This window comes from Spea bombifrons, chromosome 4 (assembly GCF_027358695.1).
Source record: "Spea bombifrons isolate aSpeBom1 chromosome 4, aSpeBom1.2.pri, whole genome shotgun sequence".
NCBI classification, from domain to species: domain Eukaryota; kingdom Metazoa; phylum Chordata; class Amphibia; order Anura; family Pelobatidae; genus Spea; species Spea bombifrons.
Window position 1 is genome coordinate 63,760,771 of NC_071090.1, and position 25,774 is coordinate 63,786,544.

A 25,774-nucleotide genomic window follows, 5' to 3' on the forward strand; every position below is an offset into this window, starting at 1 on the left:
CTTTATGCACACCCCATGCTTACTTGTATTTCTGTTTGCCTATAGTGCTTCTACTGGAAGACTAACTGGTAACTGGTAAATGTGAAGATGCACTGAAATTGCCAAGACCTAGTCTGCGTCCCCTAACTTGGATACATTTTGGTGGATTGTTGTTTATTCTTAGAAGTCTCAGGAACACACTGCTGTTTTTTGTTATACATCGTAATGAACCTATGCAATAATCTTTTAAAGTTACACCATAGCTATATAAACATATGCTAACTTGCCATGCAGTTCAGCTTCGTTCAGCTTGGTCTAGCTGGTTGTCAATGGCCCCATGTCCTCATTTTGATCAAAAGCAAAATATACTATGACACAAGCAGTATGTTGTGGGGTCTCATTAAAAAATACCCCAGGAGATCAAGGGATTTAATGAGAGTAAAATGTGTACTTGGATGAGGAATGTGTTCACTATTGGGAACGCATTAATGTGTACTCAAGCTGTAAATCATAGCAGATTAGTCTACATACCATGAACTAGTTGAGTGCCATAGGAATAACTAAAATAATACATATATAATTTTATATTTACCTACTATGACACATGACTGTGGTACCTTAGGTTCTGTCTCAAAGGAATATCTAACTATTATATAATGGTCAAACAGATTAACGTCGTTAAGAGTACAGGAAATGTTTCTGATGACTGGGATGTAACCTAGAGAATGAACGTATGACTCATGGAGTGAGGCCTGTTTAATTCTCATCTGATAACAGCAATAGAGTGATAACAGGTGCTTTGCTTCTGTGAAACCTTCGGTAATTGCCCACATCCCTATGGGGATGCTCTACAAATTAAAATAATAAAAAAAGGAAATTAAACGGTTTACTATGCATAATGGGCATTATAGTGCAGACAGAAGATTCATTTTGACAACACAGTAATTTTCACTAAACTAGTATTATTTACTGGGATTCTATACGAATATAAAACAGTATTGTTAAGTGACTTTGTGACTTACATTTATTTAACATTTTGTTATATTACTTGCACTAAATATTTGAAAGAACATTCTGATTTTATTCCTAAAACTGGAATTAATATGATTGCTAAAGCCTCTAATCCCATTGCCTTAGTAACAGACCTCAAAGAGACTTCTGTCAGAAGATTAAACTAAGACATTTTTACTTATTTATAAAGTGATATGTTTCTATGTCATTTTCAGAACTTATTCAACCCCTAATTTATTTAAAAGTTTAATCTGTAATTTTTAAACAGTATAAGATTATGTACAGTAAGATAATTACTTGAATTCTTTTTTTTTTGCCTTTTGGTCCCTTCTAACTTACCTTCATCACCACATAATTACATGAAGGAATCACATTAACGCGATAATGCATAGTGCTTGATACATGTATAGGAAGTTCTATACTTAAAGTTATTTTTACAATTCCACCAGAATCCAAAAAGGAACTTTAGTAATAGAACTTCACTGCTCCTGTAGTGAAAACTTTTTTCTCATCATCTAAAGAGGGGGTCTTATTGAACGAGTGTTCCTCATTGCAGGAGCAGCAAGAGAACATTGCTGAGTCTGGTCTTGGCTGATTGACTGATCTGCAGTCCACCAGCCTGACAACAACAAAAAACTGGGGAGGGTGGTAAGTAGATATACCTAAGTAGATATATCCTAAAGGCTAATAATTAAAAAAATGCATAATTAAAACGTTTGGTAATTCTTTAATAAACTAAAACTTGTGGATGCACATGTCACTGATATCATTGGTATAAGTACAAACTTTATAAGATTAAAAAATTACTCAGTCTTAGCGACCATGCCACTAAAATTACCAATAAAATAAAAGGAATTACAATGTTCCATTAAACTGTACCATGGAAATTAAAATATCAAACAAAATATCTAGAATTACTTCATTAAAACTGTATAAAACAGATGTAAATTAAAAGTTTTTACATTTATTAGTTATGTAAATTGTAGTGGATTGATGCCTAAAGTGTTAATTATTTACAAAACCTTTTCACCCTATCATCACAAGTAAAGCAGTTCTGGGGCAAACTCCAATTTTGAGCAATTGGTAAAAACATCCCACATGTTTCTATGGTGACTGCTCAGAATTTACTCAAGCAGTTACTCATATAGTTTTTAAGGCTACATAACCCTTGAACTACTTTGTGTATTTATATTGAGAAACTAAATGAACTAGTTGCAACACAGGTTAATAAAATATATATTATAAGCTGTCCATTCATCTTTCATACCTGTGTTAAAAGTTCTACAGCTTGGCATATACACCACCATCCACTTGAATATTTCTAGGTAGTGTGAGTTGTTGGGTTTTCTGATCCACATTGTAAATGTATGTATTGTCACTATTACAAAGACTTGGGATACAGTTACAGTGATAATTCATTTTTATGCTTTTAACTTGTGTATTCTGATTTTTAGTAATTCATCAAGTACCAAAATGTCACCACTGCCATTGATAATGTCATTTGTAAAGTCCTATCTAGTGTCAAGAGCAAAGCACATGTTGGAGAGAACTTTCTTTCATTTAATATTACATTATATTTTGCTTTAAATTGTCTAATTTTGATTTATTTTTCTATTCATACTCAATGGCAGTCATATAGCTCTAAATAAAGCCAATATGACCAAACTCATGCTGTTTTACACGTGTAACAATTCTTATCTTTTGGCCACTGTCCATTTACTCCTCTTGGATGTGGATTTTCTAATTCACAACAACTACAAACCTGAGCTGCCTTACAGAAATGTAGGAATAAAAGCAGATCAAAGGAAAGGGACTGCATGGTTCTTGAGATTGCTATATGTGTAGCTGTAGTTCAGATGACCCTTATTGATGTGGTTTTACTAATCAAGAACTGCTACATGCCCGCAGATACAGAAAGATAAAGGGTATTATATACATAGGGAACTGTGAAATAGATGGGTGTTTTCAGTAACATTATATAAGTATATGACTGATTTGGTACTTAAAAGCACATACCAGTAATTAGAACCTGACATGTAAAGGTGCACATAGTAGTCCAATGAATAAATTGTAGAAAAACAAAAAAAGGGCATATTTTAAGTGTGAGACCTAAGCGACTAATCAGAAGCAGAAAAAACATTTACCAAGAAAAAAAATGAAGATTCTGGTACATACTACCAACTCACATTTAAACAACTGTTGAAAATACAGGGTGAATTAAAGCTCGATTATAGAAACATTTGACAACAGATTTGGCCCATCTTTCTGTCCATTTTCCTGATGCATAGACTCAGTCCTTGGTCTGCTGGGAGGCTGTTCCACTTATCTGCTACCCTCTCAGAAGTAAAGCTTCCTTGCATTCCTTACATTAAAAAGTCTCCAACCATCTAGTTTTAGATCATGACCTATTGTTCTAACATGAAATAAACTTCTATAAATTATCAACTACATTTGAAAATGATTTTATCTGTTAAAGGGTTTCATCACATCTCCTCCCTTTCTTAGCTCCCCCAAGCTGTACATTTTAAGAGCCCTAACCATTGTCTTTGCAAATACAAATATTTGATGCTGTTACTAGAAAACCAGCTGTGTGTTTTTTTATTTTCCATATAATGACACACACATAAGTAAACACTATGTTACAAGTTTGGCATTTCCCACAATAGGCTTTGTGTGTTGATGTCAACATGAACTTGGATTGTGCTTGGCAATTATGTATATTAAGAGAATAATATTAACCCGTTGTGTGCCATTGAGGTCAGTTGGGGACCAGGCACCGTTGGGTCTCTTTTTTCACAAGATATTATTCTTGTTTAATATATTCTGGATGTAGATATTGTAAAGTACCTCTTGCAAATACATTTTGTTTAGCAGTTGGGTTCTCAGGAACTACTCGGTGGATTTTAGTGACATTTGCAGGGTTTGATGAAATTGCAATTCTAGCAGGGAATCTGAATTTTACAACAATTTGCAGTCAGGAGTTATGGGGAAAAAAATTTCAATAGCACTGTCAAATTGAAATTATGTAATGAGAGCACAATTGTACTTTAAATAATATTCAAAGACGTAGGGAACAAAGGGAAAAGTGTACACAAAGCCAACCATAAACCAATATGCATGTCTCACACCTGTCTCTTTTTGTTATCCGTACGCACAGCTACTTCTGGACAAAAAGCCTTGATGATACAAAGAACAGCAATACAATATACTTGTGAAGAAAGCTCCAGCACAAAATTTCAATCCTGGAGATTTTCCAGTGCATTTAAAACATGGTGGTAGTAGATAAGTGAAAAAGCCACCATCGGCATATGTGGTAGGGGTTAATGCAGTGAAGAAATTTGAACATGCATGGGATAGGCATAGAGCTATCCTGAATCTAAGACATGACCAAGGACTGATTACGGTTGGAGTGTTTACAGCAGGGAAATGGGCAGACTAGATGGGCCAACTGGTTGTACTTCTTGCTTGATAAATATTTACAGCCACTTTCTCTCCGTATTTATCCACCTGAAGCAATTCACACAATCCCATTGTTGAAATATGCACTACATGTATTTTATTCGTTATTTTCAGTGAATTAATTATGGTACGGGAATCTATAAGAAAGGAACGGTTTTAAATTTGGGGAATATATATAGGTCTATTTTTTTTTTTTAATGTTCACTAATTTACAAAAGAACAAAAATCAGTCTGTTCTGTCCTATAAAATATAAATAAAATATTTGGAAGGAAATGGGGCAAATGTTTCAGTGATGCACAAAGCCATCAACAAATTGAACATTACCAGGATTTGAAAATACAGATTATCTTGTCTCCTCAAACAAAGAATTAAATACACATCCTGCTCTTGCTTTAACCAGAGAACAGCGATGATCATCACGTGAGGCTGTACAGTTGTAAATTACAGTTGCCTGGGAACAATAACAAAGGTGCAGATGGCACACTGTAGTCAAGCTCGTTAGCTATTCATATCAATGTATAATTTACTTATGTTTTAAAAGCATTGTATCATTTAAAATGTCATCAATGGTTTCTCACTGTGTAATCAAAAGTCACACGCAAATGCAAATATCACATAAGAGATTAACTATTAAAATATAAAAAATATGTTTTTATGAATCTTTTTCAGAAAATATTATAAAAGCATAAGCATTTTTATTTCTTCTTTTATTCCATATATTTAGCATATCATTAAACAATGATGAGTAAAAAAATCATGTTTTTCTTTTATTCTATTTTTTTTAATTTCTTTTTTATTTAATATTATTTCATATTATTATTATACTTATTACGTTATTATTTCATCAAAAGTCTTTTCCTCACTGTATCTATACAATGTTGGCAATTTTTATATTTATTTTATGCACTTATAAAACAGATTCAGATGACCTTATATTTTTTATTGAGCACATCTAGTTCTAACCGGTTTTTAGGTCTGTGCTTAGGGGAATGGTTACCTTCACGGCTTTTGGAATAGCTAAATTTGTAAGTTAGAACTGCCTGTAGCTTAAGCTTTTAAGTTATCAGTAAATATAATCGTGTTAGCAACATCTAGTTAACATCATCAAAGCTGAGGTGAGTGGTAGCTTGCGATAAAGCCAGTATTATGAAATACATTTCCTGTTCTGTATTGTTACTATATTGTTTAAAAAGTAGTTACGATGACTTTCCCATGGTATATACACACAGAGTTTGCAGTAGTCATATATTGCTTATTTTAAAGTATAAACATTACATGTGTTTAGTTGGCGCGCAGAACAATAAAATGTAAATATCTGTGAAAAGTGACAGCTTTAATACAGAAATTATAGACACAATGTGCTTTATTCACTAAAGGGAGAATTAGCAGGACAGTTGTTCTCACTTTACTAGTATTATTAATAAACTATTCATTAAACTACACATTGCACAGGGACAGCCAAGCTCTTCTTGCAGCAGAAGCTCACTGGGATTCACTCTTCATAATGGAGCTGAACCACCGCTCTCCAGCAAACTTCCCTGTGAACTATCCTTTTAGTGAATAAAATAAAAAAGTAACTTGTAATATCTTTTTGGTAGTAAATGTCAGCCCTCGTGAGTGATCATTTTAGTCCTATGCAATCAGAGTGGCACAGTGATCTCTTGGTTTAAGAGAAGTAGTACTTTTGCTTTTTATGCTGAAAGCTTCTAAAGCTGAACTGGAATAGTCAACATCGTGGCAGAAAGACTAAACAAACCCCATGTCTACTCTTTATACTGCATTATGGTAAACAATATATCTCAGGGGAACAAAACCGAAAATGAAAGTCTATGGAGGAAAGGATTTCCTTTGATCTGCAGGGCTTCACTAGCATTGCCACAATGAATTGGCTGATTGTGGTATCTCCGCAGGGAAAACCACCCAGAATATCACATGGCTAACAACATGACCTTCCAGGTTTAGAAGATATGATACACAAATTGCAGACATAAAACCCAAACCCCTCAAAAATATTTATTAGTCAAACAATCCTTAAATCTGACTGTTATTAAATTTAAGCTTTATAGACGCACGCTGAAAGTTAAGAAATCTCCCCCGAAACAACTGCTTTCTGTAATCTAATTTCAATGCTGTGTGATAATGTGATAAATGTGAGAATTTACTGTGCAGACTATTTAAAACACACAAACTTTCTACAGCTCTCAACAGCAGCTCAATTACACTGTTTCCGATTACAGCAGCAATGTGAAACTGAACTGCAGATCAGGAGATAGTTTTACATTTCAACTGGAGGGAGCTTCCTTTGCGTATTGTACCTTGGCTAACCCAGTGTTTTGCCTTATTTAAGTATATGTTGCAGCACATTAAACATTATTTCACCAATAAAGTAGATAACTTTGAAGCATGCCTACCTCAGTCATATCAGGATTGGGATTAAAGCCACATAAACTACATACTGTAGTGTGGCATTGCGTGCACGTATTATAGTTGGCCTTTTCGTTTGTGTTGAGAAGCAATTCTGTAGTACTGCAAAGTGGACACATAGTCTTTTCAGCTACTTTGGACATCTCCTGTGTTGAATCTTGTTGCTGTTTTTTGGGTTCTGGTATTTTTTCTGGAAATTTGTCTTGCTGCTGTGGTAACATTTTAGCAGATTGGTTTAAACCAGGCATTGGCTTTCTGGGACTCTGGGATGACTGTTTAGTTTCCGGTGGTTTTGAAGGCTCTGGCTTTTGTGCTGTTTGTTTTGAAGTCATAGATGTTGTGGTTTGTTGTTGTAAAGGCAGTGTTTGCTGGATTGGTTGTTTCATATTTGTGGCCTGCTGTGTAGTTTTTCCGGTGGGCCCAGCTTGTTGCATAATTTGTTTGGCAGGGCCTTGGGGTTGGGCGGGTTGTTTTTCAGGCTCTTTTATTAGTTTTTTTGCAGGTTCAGTTGTGTGTGGTGGTCCTTTTGCTACCTCTGATGAATATCTAGATTGTGTCAGAGGTCTGGATTGTTGCATGTTCTGTTTACCCATATCCATTGGTCCTTGGGTAACAGATTGGTCATGTTTAATGGTTTCCTTTTTAGGTCCTTGAAACTGGGATGATGAGGTAGTATGTTTTGACTCTTGAGCCACCGGTTTAATGGGATCTTTTACATGAGACAGTGGTTCTTTGGGAGGAGGGGTATGCGAAGATGGTTTTGTGGTGCTAGATGACTGTGTTGGAAACTTTGAAGTACTCTGTTGCAAAGGAATTGGCTTTGGCCCTGATTGTGAAGATTTACTAGGTTGCTGTTGTGTGGGTGTAATAGTATCAGTGGACTTCACAGGCCCTTGTGGATGTTGTGAATGTTGTGTATGTCCTGGTGATTGTTGAAGTAGATGTGGAGGTTTAACTTTTTCTCTAGGATCTTCAATTTTTTCATGTTCTTTCTGTTTCTTCAAGTTTTCTTCTTGATTTGCACCGGGATCAGATTTTGCATCAAATGGATTAAATTTGTTAACTACAGAAGAGACAACACTTAATGGATTGCTGTCGGTCAGAAAACCAGTCATCATGCTGGGCTTCTGCTCTTCTTTAATGTCAGGTTTGGATCGTGGTTCTTTTAAGCTCATAGTTGAAGGGCTTCTTCCAGGTGTTTTCATTTCTGTCTTGAATGCATCTACTGTTCTGCTTTTGCTTAAACCAGTTGGTCCTGGATCAGGAGGTTTGCTTGGATGTCTCGGAGACTGATTTGTATCTATGTTAGGGTATCTAAAAAGAAAAGAAAAAAATCAATACAGGCAGAATTGTTTTGAATAAAACATTATACCCTTTAGTTTTAAAACAGTATTGATATGTTTATATATCAGCCAATAGCCAAGTTCTGAAAATTGCTTCTGGCATTGTAAAACCACAGTTCTTGACATTGATTTTTGCATCAATTTCATAGATTATTAATCCAGTGAATTAACAATTTTCTTTACTATATTACATGATATTATTAAGGGTTACATAAAAGTGTTGTGTATATTTAGCACGCAATCTCCTAATACCACGTTAAAGAGTGTTATAAATCTACACAATCATGTAACCACTAATTTCAACATCTAAGAATGATAGCTGCAGCACCCCTACAAGCTGAACAATTCTCAAGTGTAAGAGAGGTACAGTTCAGTGTAGCGAATACCTATGCTAATTATTTAATTTTTTAACCCACAATTAAAGCTTATTTAATTTTAACATATAGACTGAAAAAGAACTTTGAATTATTATAATGTAATGTAATAGACAAGTGACTAATAACACTGTAAATTAGTATACATTCAGACATGTAAAAATCATCTATGTGCTTTGCTCAGAGCTCTTAGGTACCAAGGAACACTAAAAGGAACATTATATATATATATATATATATATATATATATATATATATATATATATATATATATATATATATACATACACACACTCATGTTCATTGGTCTACTTTTACCACTCTACATCCTTATGCATCCATAAAAACATAGATAAGCAGCATTATAGAATACATTCAATCAGCTGAATACATGTAGAATAACAAAGACTAAGCTTTTGTAATTAAAACAATCCATTAAAATACCATATAAACACTGTGTTTTAGGATCTCATCCAACAATGAGGACTCAATGATTTGATTCCATAAATTAGGGCATAACATCCATGATAATACTATCCCTTGTAACACTGACGTGGCAGATGTAATGAAAACTGCAGTAGTGTAGGTTATTCAGGGGGTTCATTTTGGAACACAAATTTAGTCATAAAAGACACTACAATGTGAAAAGTAGATGACATGTGCATGCACATATTCTACTTGTGTGTGTAATTTCTACTTTTACAGTTTGCAATGATATAAACTGTATTTTGATGGCAAAAGTTGTCCAGATTTGAAACTTGAGTAATAACGGGTGGATATAAACAGAACATAATGTTTTATGCTTTACTACACAGAAGAGTTATAAATTCATAAATTTAGAAGATATTGGGATATAAGGTTTCATACTACAATGGGAATGAACAATCCCCCTCCATTCCATTCCACATTCGTTAAAATAATAAAACATACCAATAATTATGTTTAAGAATAAAAAAATCTATATTAGAAATGGGAATATGGTACACAGCTGTATATTCTAACACCAGCCTTGACAAAAGGTTAATGTTTGAAAGAATAATATCATTTTAAGTAGAAACTGAAATGGTACAACTTGAGATGCCAGCTATGCCATTTGGTGCAGTATATGACAATGTTTATTTGCATGAGTTATTCTAGAAAGTGAATGAATTAACATTCTATATGAACTTTAAAATTTTGTGTGTTTGACCTTATCATGCACATATTGTGCTTGGATAGTAAAAGTGGGCTCCCCCATTATTAAAATCATTGTTCTGAAATGGCAACTTGCAGCTGCTCTTACTGATTCGCTTTTCTTTTTTTCCAAGCGGAAAAAAAATCTGTGGATTGTAAAGCTGTAAAATGAAATGCACAGTGTATTAATATAATTTATTATATAACTGTAACGGCTGAAATTACACTGAAACTGAAAACGCCATTCAATTTGAATTACGGAATAAGGAGTGTATCAGAGGTTTAATAAAACTTCCCACAGTGTACCACAATTTTATAGTTATCGTTACTCTCCAGAGTAACAGCCATTATCACCTTCTAAAAAGTACTGCAACGATCAAAAAAACATGAACATTCCTCCTAAACTGAATCAACTGGGGAGGGTTGGATTCTCCACATGTAAGGTTTAATGGGGGGACTCTGCCCATTCCTGTATATGATCCTATTTGTCCCACCTGTTTGTGATCAGCCCGCAAATGTGTCTTTTCTAAGTATTTTTCATGGACTGCCTTATTTTATGCTAATACCTCCTAAGACTGTTAAAAGGTGTCCAGGATAATCTAGTCCTGAACTTGCAGCTACAGTTTTTTGTTGTAAGCTTTGTAGCAGACCCCGTCTGAATGATGGCCAAAACTTTACTGATGATTTTTAAAAGCTTTATTGTAAACTTTCCTTTAACTCCAAAAATTCACCGTAAGAGCTAAACAAAATACAAATAATATGCATTAATGACTTATCCCTAAATTATCTATCTTTTGCATATTACTAGTACAAAGTAAAAAATATACAGACCTTATGCCTTTTCAGGGGTTTGCTAAGCAACCTTGTATATGAGGATGGGACTCTAATAACTCTTGTTGATATGCTGGCTCTCTTGTATTACAGTTATGACCAGTATGACTGTTATGACCAGTATATCCCAAGACCATTTCCTTCTGAGTAACAGTCCTACCCCAAACACATTCCCCCTGCAACATGGACAGTGTAAACCCTATCCACATTTAAAACTTGCAAAAACTATGAGAATATGAATACAACAAATTATAACATAAATGACAGAGTTAAGTCTGTTACAAGCTTTATGGAGAAGGTCCTTCACTTTCTCTTAGCTTAATGTATTGAATGGACCATTTGTTTTTATACAGCTAAGGTTTAATGAATATGTAACTGATAGTAATAGGAAAATCAATTGCACAAGTGACAGCATTTTGAAAGGGGTGATGCTCACGAGAGTTTGAGATAAGCTATAAACTTCACATTCATTTTTTGCATTTTCTGCATAATGGTTGTCACTTGTCGATTCTATAATCAATATCAATATTTGATTGTCCTCTGTCTTGTAAGGGATTTGTGTCATAACAGCAGAAAAAATGGGCAGACTAGATGAGTTGAATGTTTGTAATCAAGTCAATTTCTATGTTTCTAAGTGGAGTTAAAAGAAAATATTGACCTTGTCAATTGGGTTTGTTTCTACAGTGGGTGCCAATTTATTGACATGTAGGAAGCCACACAAATATGAAAATCGGAAATAATGACCTTGACCTGTGCGGTAGGCTTTACCACATTTGCCTAATAACACATCTCAAAAATGAAGAAGAATTTACAATAATAGCATGCAAATAGCACAAATATAGTTACAATTATTTTTAAGACTGTAGTTCATCTGAGGGCAATATGGCGGCACTTGCAGTGACATCCTTTCCCCTGATTGGAGGAACCGGGAGGACATCACCATGGCACTGCCATTTTGGCAGAAATAGCCGGGTTATGTCCGCGGAGAAGCAGACGAAGAAAGAAGATTACGTTTTGAAGATTGAAAATAGAATAGAGAAGATAATAGAGAAGATAATAAGGAAGATAAACGGTGAAGAAGATGCGGAAGCGGATGGTAGAAGCGCAAGTGGCTGGCAGAGAAGGTAGGGATGGATTAAGAGTGTGAGAGAGACAGAGTGAATGAGAAGTGAGGGCACGGGGCAACACATTTTGTTCCCAAATTAAAAATGCCCCTTGAATTCCCAGTTGAAGCAAATGGGCAATATGTAAACCACATATTGGTCACTTTGCCTACATAGATTTTACAGAATCCTCTCAAGACTTAACTCAATTGGTTTAATCACTTTTAACTTTTAATAAAAAAAGTTTTTAATACAATATTAAATATTCTGTTAAATACAAATTAATGGATTCTTTAAAAACAAACAAAAAAAACATTAATATCAAAGCACATAACTCTAATGGAATACTAAACGAATATCTGGTTTAAAATTACAAAATGCAGTTATCTAATAGCTACAAGGATATATTCAATTAATCTTGAAACAGTCTACATTTTGCAGGCATTTCTGGGAAGATTTAATTTGCTCAGCATCAACATCAAAACACAAAGTAACAGGGGCTTTATCAAGAAAAGCATATGTTCATCCAAAATACTATTCAAAACATTTCCATTAAATAACTAAATTACCTACTCCAGCATGAGCCATATTTAAAAATATTGCACATTTCTATTTGTCCTTCAATTTTCTATAACTGTTAACCCATAACGATTCCTGGAAAAGTGCAAAAGATGTTATTAGGTGCTATCTTTGATGTTTAACTTTTTTTGCCAAAGCTGCTCTGCAACATTTAAGGTGCTGGTTCCTTTTAACATCCTTTACAAAACTGAGAAAGCAAAGTAGATGGAGCGCTATGATACAGAATATAACAAAATATTGTGCAAGTATCTCATCAGAAAAGAAAAAAATATATACTTAAGTAAACTGTTAGAAGGTCCTGAAGAGCTTCATTTGAGAATACAATTTATCTTCCCCTTCTTTTTTCCTTTATCAGGATAGTGTGTCCATAAAATCAAAAGAGAACAAGAGGAATAATCATGCGATACGATTCTGAATACACAATCTCCCCCTCTGTAGTTCAACTCACATTTGCAGGAGCAGATCATAGTATTGCTCAGTAAATCAGCCTGTGTTTATTTTTTCTTCTTTTATTTTTCTCAGATCCCAACCTCTGAATATTCATTCTCAAATAAAGCTCATCAGGACCCTCTAACAGTTTACTTTTTTTTTTCTTTTTGTGAAAAGATACTTGCACAATATTTTGTTTTATTCTGTTACAATTGTATCATAGTGCTCCATCTACATTTCTTTTTCCATAATGATTCACGTTGCCATACATGGGAATTGGCAGTCCAACTGCTAACAGGTTGCTAAAGACGAAGCTGTTTAACTTTATGTGAACTCTGACACATCAGGTGGTTTCACCGTGGATCAGAGGATGTGGATTAATTCATCTTGATTCTCTATTATCCAATATCCACAGCAAGGTGTGATTATATAGAAGTGGTAACACAAATATGCGACAAAGAAAAAGTGAAGACAGTAAGGAAAGTATTAGGCTCATAATACATCCTCTGATACCGTAGGGATGACTTTGGGGAAACACATTGGCTTTGTGATAGTTTAATCTAGTAAGTTTGTATCTTGTCCCTCTAGATACTTTGTTGTGCTTAGGCATTGAAACTACAAGCAGGACAAGACCACCTAGGGCTACTTGTCAGGAAAAGATATTTATCCATAGTCGATGTGCTATAGCTTAATAGATCAACTATTAGTGTTAATTTTGCCCATGGATCACCATCCTCCTCGTGTGAGGGTTAGGGAGGGACTGTCTGTCTATTAATTTGATTAGTGTTTTTAGTTGAATCTCAAATAAACGATAAGTTTATTTAGAAATTGATTTTCTTTTAAAGTAGTTTTCAGGATTTTAGTACCCAGTGAAATCCTATCTTTATATATTTTTTATTTTCAGTATGTTCACAAAGTGAAAGACACATATTTCTAGAGCAAACAACTACAGCCATTAGTGAATTGGGAAGAATGCCGCTATGTAAAACAGTTTATGTGTAGTTGGGAAAAGTGTATCCACATGCAAAACAGTATGTAGTAGGGAATAGGGTTTTAGTAGGAAATCAAGAGTTGGTCTGTCTCCATTGTGAACAAAGATCCCTTCTACTATTAAAACTCACAATAATGGTTTAACATAGTTTAATGACAATGTGATTCACCATGAAGACCCTGAAACAGCAGCGTATCTATAGGGGAAGGGCAAGTGGAGATGCTGCCTCCCCTGGGCCGGTCTTCAGGACCCTGCTGAGGCAGGTATAAGATTGTGATCTCCCCAACCAGCCCTGCTCAGTGGGCGCCCGATGAGCATGACTGGTTGGGGAGATCCAAATCTCCTTCTAACCGGCTCAACATTACAGATCGCGAGGTGTGTTGCTTCAGACCTTGGCTTCGGTGCTCCCTAATCATTACACGCCGGCTATTGAGGCCGAGCATCAGGATATGACATCATCCCAGCCCCCACAACAGGATGGAGGATGAAGGATGAGAAAGGTAAGAGATGGGGAGAAAGAGGTGTAAGGAATGTGTATATGTGTGTGTAAGACCAGTGTAGGTATTTTTGTGTTTGTAAGCTGGTGTGTATATGTGTATATATGTGTGTAAAGGCACGGGTGTATGAGTGCAGTGTAAGTGTATACATGTGTGTGTGTGGGCAGTGTATGTATATATGTGTTTATGGGAAGGTGTTGGTAAAGGCAGTCATGTATAAGGGCAATGTACATATATATTATTATTATTATTATTTATTGTTTTACATAGCGCCATTAAATTCCGTAGCGCTGTACAATGGGTAGACAGAACAAAACAAGTAGTATGTAACATAACAAATTGACTAATAGAGACAACAGGTGAGGCGGGCCCTGCTCAAACAAGCTTACAATCTAGAGGATGTGTTTATGGGAAGGTGTGTAAGGGCAGTGTATATGTATGTGTGTGGTTATGGGCAGGTATGTGTAAAGGCAGCATGTAAGGGCAATGTATATGTATTTATGTGTTTATGGGCAGTTGTGTGTAAGGGCAGTGTTTGTGTATATGTGTGTTAATGGGCAGGTATTTGTAAATGCAGTGTCAATAAAATAACTTCTGTAAAAAAATACCTGAGGGGGCTAGCTACAGCTTTGCTAACAACCCGGCAGCCCGACGCTCTGTCTCTGCACTTATTTGTAAATTATAAAGAAAAGCTTTCGAGGAGTACCCCCCCCCAGTAATTAGTACACACACACTAGCACCGAACCCTACACACACATTGATACACACATTTATTTTAGCACAAACTTATATAAACACACTCACTCTAAAATAGACAATTTGATGGTAACCATTGTCCTCCTGCCCCCAGGCTGGCCCACCCCTGACCTTTACCTAATAACTGGTAAAAGATAATAAAAATTCTTAGAATTGAATTTTATATTTGTACTTATTTCTGCGAAAACTAAATTTGAATATCTGTGTGCAACCAATCTTACTGTGCTGCAATATGTAATTAAAAGAAATTGGTATTGTTTTAATGTATGCTACCACGCTGAACTGTTATTTAATAATTACATGTTTGTGGTAGATGACAGTACATATTGAAAAAAATGCCCAAAATATTTCCTTAGTGTGCAAACAAAATATATGTATTGTATAAGTAATAATATAATTACTGTTTATTCAAAATTAGGCATACTCCTAAAGCATTTTAATAATAAAAAACCATATGTATAGGAGATAAATGACCGACTCCTATGTCCATAGATCATAGCGATCATTTGATGCAGCAACTTACCTACCACCCTTAAGGGCCTGGGTTAAAATCCACCATTAAGATGAAATCAAGATTCATGTACACATATTATGCTTGTATTACTGCATGTGACCATGTGTAAAATGGGCTCTTTATCTTTTCGGCCAGCTGGCTCCTTATCTCCCCTTTGGTCATCATACCTGAACACAATCACTTCCTGCTGATACCACACATTGTTTGCAGAGCACACGACTAAAGCATGTTTGTTTTCTGAACGTCCAGTAGATCACGTAAAATGTTCTTCCAGCATACAATGCATACATTATTGTATTTATCACTTCCAATAAGTATTGATTGATGGGTTCAGTTTTAGTATTCCAGTAAAAATACCATTTGTTTCCATGAAGGTTTCTATGAATCAGAGAGGGTGCTAGCTAGTTATGCAGCTGCTTAGAGTACATATGGAGAAGAACTGTAAGAGGCCTATAGGCATACCTGGGAACTCTCCGGGAGAAGCACCGGTTACCCAGTGTCAACGCCCGAATCATCATTAACTACTAATGTTTATTTCCTTCCCTAGCACACAACTCCATAGGATAATCTTGCCATAACTCTCTGTTCATTAGATTCTACCTGTGATGGTAAACAACGAGTAAAACAGTTATTGAGCTGGAATGAATGCTGGATATAACCCTATTACAAGAAGTTGATTAGCAATTGCCTATGCACAATGCATTACACTGTGTACAGGCATCATTGAGTTCAAATAGTGTATGTAAATGACCTCCAGACATCCCAGGACAAAAGGGGGTGGAACCCAAAGAAGGTGAAGTAATGTAGCGTCACAATCCTGCCTACTTTTGGCTCCACCCCCTTTATGTCTCCGGACATCTGGAGCAAAGCATTTAATTGTATACTTAATAGTGTGTTTACAAAGGTTTACTGTTTGAAAGGCTATAAAGCAAGGATATAAATTACAATGTTGATAACAATAATGCTGATAAAGTTTCACCCTGACGAAGAAGAGTATATTGGTTGATTACTAGGTGTTAATCACATGCTGGATTCTGGTTCAACCAGGAAGTTTTAGTGTACATAGGAAGAGGTCCACAGGAGCCACTTATTTATATTTATGGATGCGTGTATAGTAAATTTGGTCCTACAGTGTGTGGTTGCCAGCTTTATGGCTGAAATTAAGTCATTTATCTGCAGCTGGCCTTGAAGTGCCAGAGCCACTTTTAAGAACCAGTCCAGTCTTGCGCATGGGATATAACAGACACAGAGTTATTCAGCAAGATTTCATTCCTCGCTCCCTCCTATTACAATTTTTTTCCTATGATACATAATGCAGATGGAAACATAATCTACCCATAAAAACAAAGCAACAACTTAAGAGCGTGCAACAGGAAAGGTCATTAGATGCTAAAAGATAGCACCGATTACCGAAAACATCTGCCTATTACAATGTAATTTAGAACAAAGAATAATAAATTAAAACTTCCCAACACCTAATGTGACTATAGCAATCGATGTGGATGTACCCAGCCATGTCATTTGGTGTACATATTAATACATTAACATTGAAGCTATATCCCAGATTAAGAGTGCTTGATAGAAACCAATCATGCCTAAATCCTCTAGCAAAAAGAAAGCATTTTCAGCAGATGCTAATGGCTCTACCACAAATCTATCTCTCTGCACTCTGTGTAATTCATTATCATGCTTTTTTCTCCAGGATAATTGCATGACCCATACGTTTATGTTAGTTTGCAAAGCCTTACTCAACATTTTATAAAATTAAACTAGCAGATACAGATATAGGCATGATTTATCTATCAATTCTTTCATGCACTGCAGGGCCAATGCTGTTGAACGTCCTTCATGGGATTGCCTACTTGAAACCAAACTTTTTTTAAAAAATTTAAATGCAATATGAAACTACACACATACCAAACATTCTTTCCAGAGTGTACCTTCTTGAAAGGTCTAAGACTTATTGAATGAGCACAATTAAATATATAGATACATGTCAATATTCCAAGGAAACATATTACAGTGATATTTAAGATGATGATTATACTGCTTGTCATCTCTTCTGCATAAAATTGATTTCATAAATGCTTAATGCAACCCTTCTTCTCATATCATAATTAATCCATTCAAGAATTAAGGCACAGCCTAACCACATTTTGAAGCAGGTTTTAAATCATGTGTTTTGAGACATAATTGGGTAAGTTAATGCAGAGTTGTCAATCATTTGAACATTTGTCACCATACCCAGTAGTGTTATGGCAAATGTAGCACTTTATAATTAATAAAATGTTTAGATCACATTATATGCCCCACAATAGCTGTATGTAAAGCTTAGGTCACAGATTCCTGGATGAGAGCATTATGCTATCCAAATTGTTACCAAATGTAATATAACAATGTTCACTTTATGGTAAGAAAAATGCTTGTCATAATGTATGCAGTTGTAAAGAAAGTGCACCCTCTTTGAATTCTATGGTTTTACATAGCAGGCCATAATAACAAGCATTTGATCATGGTGTCATGATTTATTCAACACAAATAAAGCCAAAATGGAGAAGCCATGTGTGAAAAACTAAGTACACCTTATGATTCACCTTACAGCAATTACATGAAGTAATTTTTTTCTGTAAGACTTTATCAGTCTCTCACATTCTTATGGAGGAACATTGGCCAACTCTTCTTTGTAATGTTGCTTCAGTTCATTGAAGTCTGCAGGCATTTGTCTGCATTTTGACTGTGCCATCGCAACACCTTGATTCTTTTATTTTTTTATTCGTTCTGTTGTAGATTTGCTGGTGTGCTTGGGATCATTGTCCTGTTGCATGACCCAATTTAGGCCAAGCTTTAGCTGTCAGACAGATGGCCTCACATTTGACTCTACAATGATTCGGTACACAGAGGAGTTCATGGCCCAAATGATCACCCGTCCACCACAGTGCTTGACAGTTGATATGAGGGGTTTGTGCTGGTGAGCTGTCTTGGTTTGTTCAGATGCAACTTTGAAATCCTAAGCAGTGCTGCTATGTTCTTTTTTTTAGAGAGAAGAGGCTCCTTTCTCCTTCCAAAGAAATCATACTTGTTCAGTCTTTTTCATACTTTTTCTATTTGTACAGTCAAAACTTTAACATTTAACATGTTAACCGAGGTCTATAGAGTCTGAGATGTAACTCTTGGATTTTCTGCAATCTCTCTGAGCATTGCACAGCCTGACCTTTGGGTGAATTTGCTGGGAAGTCCACTCCTGGGAAGATTGGCAACTGTCTTGTATGCTTTCCACTTTTGAATACTCTTTCCCACTGTAGAAAGATGGACTTTAAATTGTTTGGAAATGGCCTTATTACCCTTCCCAGACTGATGGGCAACAATAATTGCTTCTCTAAGATTATTGCTGATTTATTTCCTCCTTGGCATTGTGGTAACACACCTGAATGCTCCAGACCAGCAAACTGCTAAAACTTCACTTTTTATAGAGTTGGTCACACTTGCTGATGATCAATTAATCAAGGACATTTGATTAGTACCACCTGTCTGCTACTTAGCATTTTAATTCCTATGAAAGCAGTAAGAGTGTAAGAGTAAGAGTTTTTCACACATGGCATCTCCATTTTGGCTTTATTTTTGTTGAATAGCTCATGACACGGTGTAATTTGTCATGTGTTGTTGTTCATTTGTGATTGTACTTACGTGATTTTAGACCTGCTAAAGAACAGATGATTGTTACTATTTCCTGATATGTAAAACCAAAGAATTCAAAGAGAGTGCACTTTCTTTATCACACGACTATAGGTGAAACCTTACATAAAATAACTCAAAGAAAATAAAAGGCTAAGACAACATATACTAAGAAGTTTAAATGTTTCTGCTTTTACATATAAATGATATTACACACAAGTGGTTTGACAAATTTCAATTCCATCAATTGCACATAAGGTTGTGCAGAATACAAGTGGGCAAGAGGCATGAACTACTTCTGAAAGGGTTCCATCCTAAACCTTGCTTTTAGGGAAGAATGCATTCTAAGCACCCCAGTGCCTTTGCATGAATATTCAGCATTAAGTATGCATATCACTAAATGTGGACAGTGGGGGTAAAAGAGAATAGATGGTTCATCACCATAGAGAAAAATACGCTTTTTAAACTGCCAATGGAAAAAATGTGTATTGAAATCAGGAGCTTTTGGAAATATATAGACAGTGTTTGAAAGAGAGTAAAGCAACATGTACAGTCTGTTTCAAGAATACAACCTTTAAGGTTCATTATAAATGCACATTTATACATTACTCTTTCTTACAACGAAATAAATTACTGAATTTGGCAACTGATAAACCTGAAAGAAAACATCAAATCAAACTTGGAGGTTTGCTGAGAATTTGCGTTAATGTTAAAATGGTCCATATTTAACACAATGTCAGAATCCTACAACCAAAGCAGTATATTACATTTTGCGTAATTTATAAACATGGAAATTTCCCCTTGCATTTAGTTAATGGGAAATTAGGAGAATGATTAAGGGTCATGACATCTGAAACATCTTCCAACTCTATTCAGCCTGCTATAACATTTTGGTGACAATATAATATCTTCCATAATGCCTTGTTTTGATAAGTATTGTTGGATTTGCTATCCAATCTGTTGGACTGCAGGTATTAAAAACACCTGTATGCAGTAATACTGTAGGTGATGATATACATTCGACTTGTCTATTACTTCTCAATGTTCTTTCTTTATATATTTTCTTTACCTGCTCTGCAAATGCTTGCACAAATAAAAATCTCAATATTTATATATTAAAGATTATCCAATAAGACCATGTAATGACCATTAGAAAAAATGATTCCGGTATCCTATTTAATTTATTTTAGTGCCATGTGTGTTAAAGGATAACATGTATGATTATGACCTCATCAGTTACAATGTTGATTTCTCCACAGCTCTCTACAATACAATAGTATCTTGATTGGTGTAGGGTGTAGGAAATTATAACAGGCCTTACGGATTTGATTGCTGATAGAAAATTATTCATGGTGCTTGAAATGTCATCAAAGCACAGATATTTGTGTGATGGCAGAAGGGTGTTTATCTATTTGAAAGTACCAACCTTGTTCCTAAATAACAACCATGTGTAAAAAGTTTTACCAGTAAATGTTAATTCATGTAAACTATTTTTTTTAATAAAAGCTATGATTGAGAAAAATATTTTTTTTGTTTTTATTTCCTTGTATTTTCCAACCTGTCCCCCAGTAACGCACATCTGCCCCCAGGCTTGCCACACCAATATGGCACTGTGGCCCATGATATGCCTTTTAACCCTCTATATGCCACTGTGCCCCATAGTATGCCTTTTGACCCCCTATGTGCCACTCTGCCTCCAGAAATGCCTTATACCCCTATATCCCATTCTGGCATTTAGGGGGTTAAAATGCATATTATGGGGCAGAGTGGCATATAGGGAGGTATAAGGCATTCCAGGAGGCAGAGTGGCATTAAGGGAGTTAAAAGGCATTGTATAGAGCACTCTGCCTCCAGAAATGCCTTATCCCCCTATATGCCACTCTGGCATTTAGGGGGTTAAAAGGCATATTATGGGGCAGAGTGGCATATAGGGAGGTATAAGGCATTTCAGGAGGCAGAGTGCTCTATTAAGTGCCCCCTTGACGCCACTCTGCCTCCTGAAATGCCTTATATCTCCCTATATGCCACTCTGCCCCATAATATGCCTTTTAACCCCCTAAGTGCCAGAGTGGCATATAGGGGTATAAGGCATTCCAGAAATGCCCTATGCCCCCATTTAACACACACACACTTACCAGTGCTTCCAATTTCCTGCTGTATTGCCGGGGCAGCGGGTTGACGTCTCCTTCCGCTGCAGCCGGTGCGGGGAACTCTGATCTCAGACAGTCGGGGAAGGTATGCGCCACGGACGCAGACAACCCCCGCTGCTAGCCACACCTCCTTCCGGCTGCAGCGGACGTTGTCTACGCGGATCGCGTAGACGTCAACCCGCTGCCCCGGCAATACAGCAGGAAGCACCGGTAAGTGTGTGTGGGGGGTGTTAAATGGGGGGGGGGAACAGGAGGATCCAGGTCCCCTGCAGCGGTGCGGGGGATCTGGATCTTAGTCTCATAATCAGACCTCTATTTGAGGTCTGATTAGAAGACGACCCCGATTAGAAGACAAGGGGTATTTTTCAGAGCATTTGCTCTGAAAAAAACCTCGTCTTATAATCGAGCAAATACGGTAATCTCCTTAAATACTAGGCATGTACCAGAACTGAGAATAAGGAGCAATATATTAGTCATTTTATTTCTTGAGCACCTAGATTTAACGCTTTACAGTAACATAATACACATCCTACTGAATACAACAGGTTGTCATTTAGGGTATGTTTGTAGAAATGGAAAGAATTATCTTTCCATAGAAATAGAAAGCTGAAGCAGCTAAAGGTTATGAAATGCAATCAATATACATTTTGGCAGTGATTGTATTCATTGATAGCACTTTGTCTATAAACGGTCCCTTGGAAAGAGTGCCCTTACCTATAACGAATGGCTGAAATGCACAATAAAAGCTATACCTAGTACGCTTTTTGTTGAGCTAACACTGAATACCATGATATAGTTTTCTTTTTACTATAAAAAAAAAGAGCAGGTCAATGCGTCCCCCTTTATTTTAAACGCTATTATCTCGCTATTGGGAAAGACTGCACATAAACATGCACAGTGCACTTAAGCTTGGAGTAGCTCAACTGACTTTACACTAAAAGAAAGTAAATTATCCCTTTACGTTAACCCTTTCAATAGATTGCAAACAGTTGCACTGAAAGGGGTATATATGATGACATAGTAACCTGGACATGCTTTCTCGTGCACAATAACACAATAGAACCCTGATTATTGGAAATACATTAAATTAAGCTAATTAGAGCTGATATGGCATTTGTTTTGGTGCAGTACCCGACACACCCTTAACGTGCATGGTGGTGCTGTGCAATATTCTTATTAATGAAATGGTTTAGAGTCTGGCTTAAAAAAACAATACAGTACAAAAAGGGGAAGCACACCCTAACAAACAAATAGATAGCTATTTTGGCCTGTAGTGACCAATATGTACATACAACAAAGCAGGAAATCAGTGCACACCCAGCAAATACTACTTAAATGTACACATCTTAAGCAGAAATATTGGGGATTCCATCACTCTATAACAAACAATATATGACCATGTGTGATGGAGTGCTTATAAAAAGCATTTACTGGGTGTTAACCTATGGCTTAAGAATACTATTATACAATACCAAAAGAACACATAGAACACTAGACAAGCATTCAGTAGGGAAATAGCATGATTTCCCTAATGAATATATCTATATTTATATATATGAGCCTAAAATAATCATGTCGACGTAACACCTCATGATTTGACATTATTCTGGAATATCGGATGTCATCATTTATACTCTAATACCCAGTGAAAAATAATACTCCAATAAACATACCCTAATTTAGCATGATGTTGTAGATCTAAAGACAAATGATCATGGGAGAAAGGAGAGAAAATGGGGATATATGTGGATATTCATGTTATTTTCTCAAAGAGGGTGGACAATCTTTTCACCTACTGAAAATGTATGGCATTTAAACACCGCACATCTAACAGTATAGAACAAGTATAAGCAGGTGTATATACACACACACACTACGATTCAAAAGTTTGGGGTCACTTCGAAATGGCCTTGTTTTTAGCGAAAAGCCCATTTTGGCAATTACAAGAAAATGTAATGGATCAGAAATACAGAGTAGATGTTGTTAATGTTGCTCATGACTGTAGTAGCTGATTTTTAATGGAACACCTTCACAGGTGTACAGGGACTCTTTATCACTCCCATCACACCTGTGTTCCAATGGCATCTTGTGTCCAAGTTTAACTTTAAAAAGCTAATTGATCATTAGAAAAAACCCCATGCGATTATGTTAGCACAGCTAAGTGACCCCAAACTTTTGAACGGTGGTATGATAGATAGATAGAGGTATAGCTATATATATATATATATATATATATATATACACACACACACATATATATATACATATACACACATACATATATATATATATACACACATAAACCTCAGCGCTATCCATTCTGCAGAACTTTCAGCACCATGGACAGAACCCTCCATTGTAAGCCGTGATATACCCGCAGAGAATGCTGCACACCCTTCATCAGGCACGATCAAAACACACAACTTAGTGAACACATCATTGGAACACCCCTTTCACAATCCGAATTCAAAAAACACTAATTATAATTCGAATTAACTGTAGTAATCGAGCCCAGACAAGACCAAACAAAATCAATAATATGGTCACAAAAATCGCTAATTACACTCTCCACACTTACTTAAAAAAATCAATTGGATGAAAATATATTGGGATGAAATCAGCATTGATTGTACGGTATAGATCACTAGTGTGCTCGGAATACTACTTCCTAGATCCCGTGCATGAAGAATCTATTTAAAGGGACAGACAGCCCGCAGCCCAAAAGCCATTCACGTTACTACTACAATAACAGCTCTGTCCATTTAACCCAAAGCCAGCTTCTCATCCAACTCGAATTCTACCCACAGCAAGTGACATTAATGGCACCGTCACCGATACAACAAATTGCAGCTTGGCACGTCCTTCACGGGAGGGGGGGAGAGGGCGAAAAATAAGATCCCTTCAAGGATGAGAATTTGGCTTTTAAACGTCTCGTTAAGCTCAGACATATTGTCAGAATCTAGAGAGAATAAAAGAGAGATTCCATGCCTTAGCGGTGGGCGATCCGTCTGGTTGCCCCTAGGCAGCTCCTGCGCCCTTGACATCACGGCAGCAATCTGTTTCCTCTCCTCTTCGCTCAGCTGGCTAAGGTCAGCCTCCATTCCAGCCGGGATCTGGGCGAAGCCTCCTTTGCCATCTCCTGCCATCCCCTCTGGAAATCCACCCATCCCTTCTCCTCCTTCCATACTACCTTCGTTCCCCATGACTGCTCCTAAAGCTCAATTCGCCGAAGCCCTCCTCCAGACGCTTCTTGAGTCCAGTTTAACGCTACTCCTTGATTCACCGCCTCTCAGCAGGCTGCTAACCGAATCAGAACGAAATTCTTTGGATTCTACGCTTCTTCCTCCATAATGATGGGCTCCGGCGTTTCTGATCTGCTGGCTACCCGGCTAGGAATCCTACCGATGTTAGTCTCCTCCTCTCTGGGACAGGGAGCATGCTCAGCTCGGGCAGGTGATCAGCACGCATCATCACCATTTCCAGCCACGGCTTAAAGAAACACTGAGGATGAGCCGACCTCGAATATTGCTGCAATCAGGCACTGCAGACTCGTATGTTACCTTCACCGTCATGTATAGACACAGCGTATCATACAGATGGATGTTTTTCTTGAGGGGGGGGGTCTCTGTCATTTTAATTCCAGTGTTTATTTGTATTAAGACAAATGCTACATTCAAATGGCAACAATTACTATGTTTTACAAGAGTCTGCTTTTAACCATTTGAGTGCTGGGACAAGGCTTATTGCGCCCTCCCCCTTCCCCTCTGACAGACAAGGCAATTGTCCTAGATGGGCAGTATTTATATTTGGGGGCCAGGCTTACACATTACCCAGGGCATTCTTTATTTTTTCAGGACAAATGAATGTTCACCTGGCATTAAAATAATGTGAAAACGATGCCACTTTTCACAAATATGTTGTGTTAGGTATTTGGCTAAGAAATGTCTGGGTGAAAAGTTATACTAACACAATCATTCTAACACACGCTTACACATAAACACACATATTCACTTAAACACGTACACGCCCATGCTGACAAACACACTCATGGTAACACACGCTAACACTCAGCACCCCACTTTATCACACTAATTACATCCTTAAGTTTTTCTTCGCCTCTCATCTACTGCAGGAGTGGTCATACTTTTACTATTGGGTCATATAACGTTACCACATTACTGTTTCTGCGAGTGTGGCCCTGTTTAATGACTTGTGGACCGACAAAAGCCTACTGTTACATTTGCTGCCGAGCCCTGACTTAAGCTATTCCGAAATGGCTTAAGGCAAACTATAAAAGCCACACTATACACTATACAGTGCTAAAACCTTCTAATTCACTGTGACGTTTGGTTGTTTCTGGCTTGTATACACTATACACTATATGGACAAAAGTATTGGGACACCTGACTATTACACCAACAAAGAATTTTATGACATTGCATGCTAAATACATAGACATTAATATGTAGTTTTTACAGCTTCCACTCT

General features: G+C 36.6%; 1 protein-coding gene across 1 annotated transcript in view; it reads right to left on the reverse strand.

Annotated features, from left to right (window-relative positions):
• Positions 1 to 24,682, reverse strand: part of PCLO (piccolo presynaptic cytomatrix protein) — a 127,636-nt gene extending 102,954 nt beyond the window's left edge. The window contains exons 1-2 of the mRNA XM_053464498.1: positions 24,477 to 24,682; positions 6,862 to 8,188 (exon numbers count right to left, since the gene is read on the reverse strand). Coding sequence (XP_053320473.1) covers positions 6,862 to 8,079 — 1,218 coding nt within the window. The 5' untranslated portion in view covers positions 8,080 to 8,188; positions 24,477 to 24,682. The remainder of the gene's footprint in view (positions 1 to 6,861; positions 8,189 to 24,476) is intronic.
• Between the last annotated feature and the right edge of the window lie 1,092 nt (positions 24,683 to 25,774).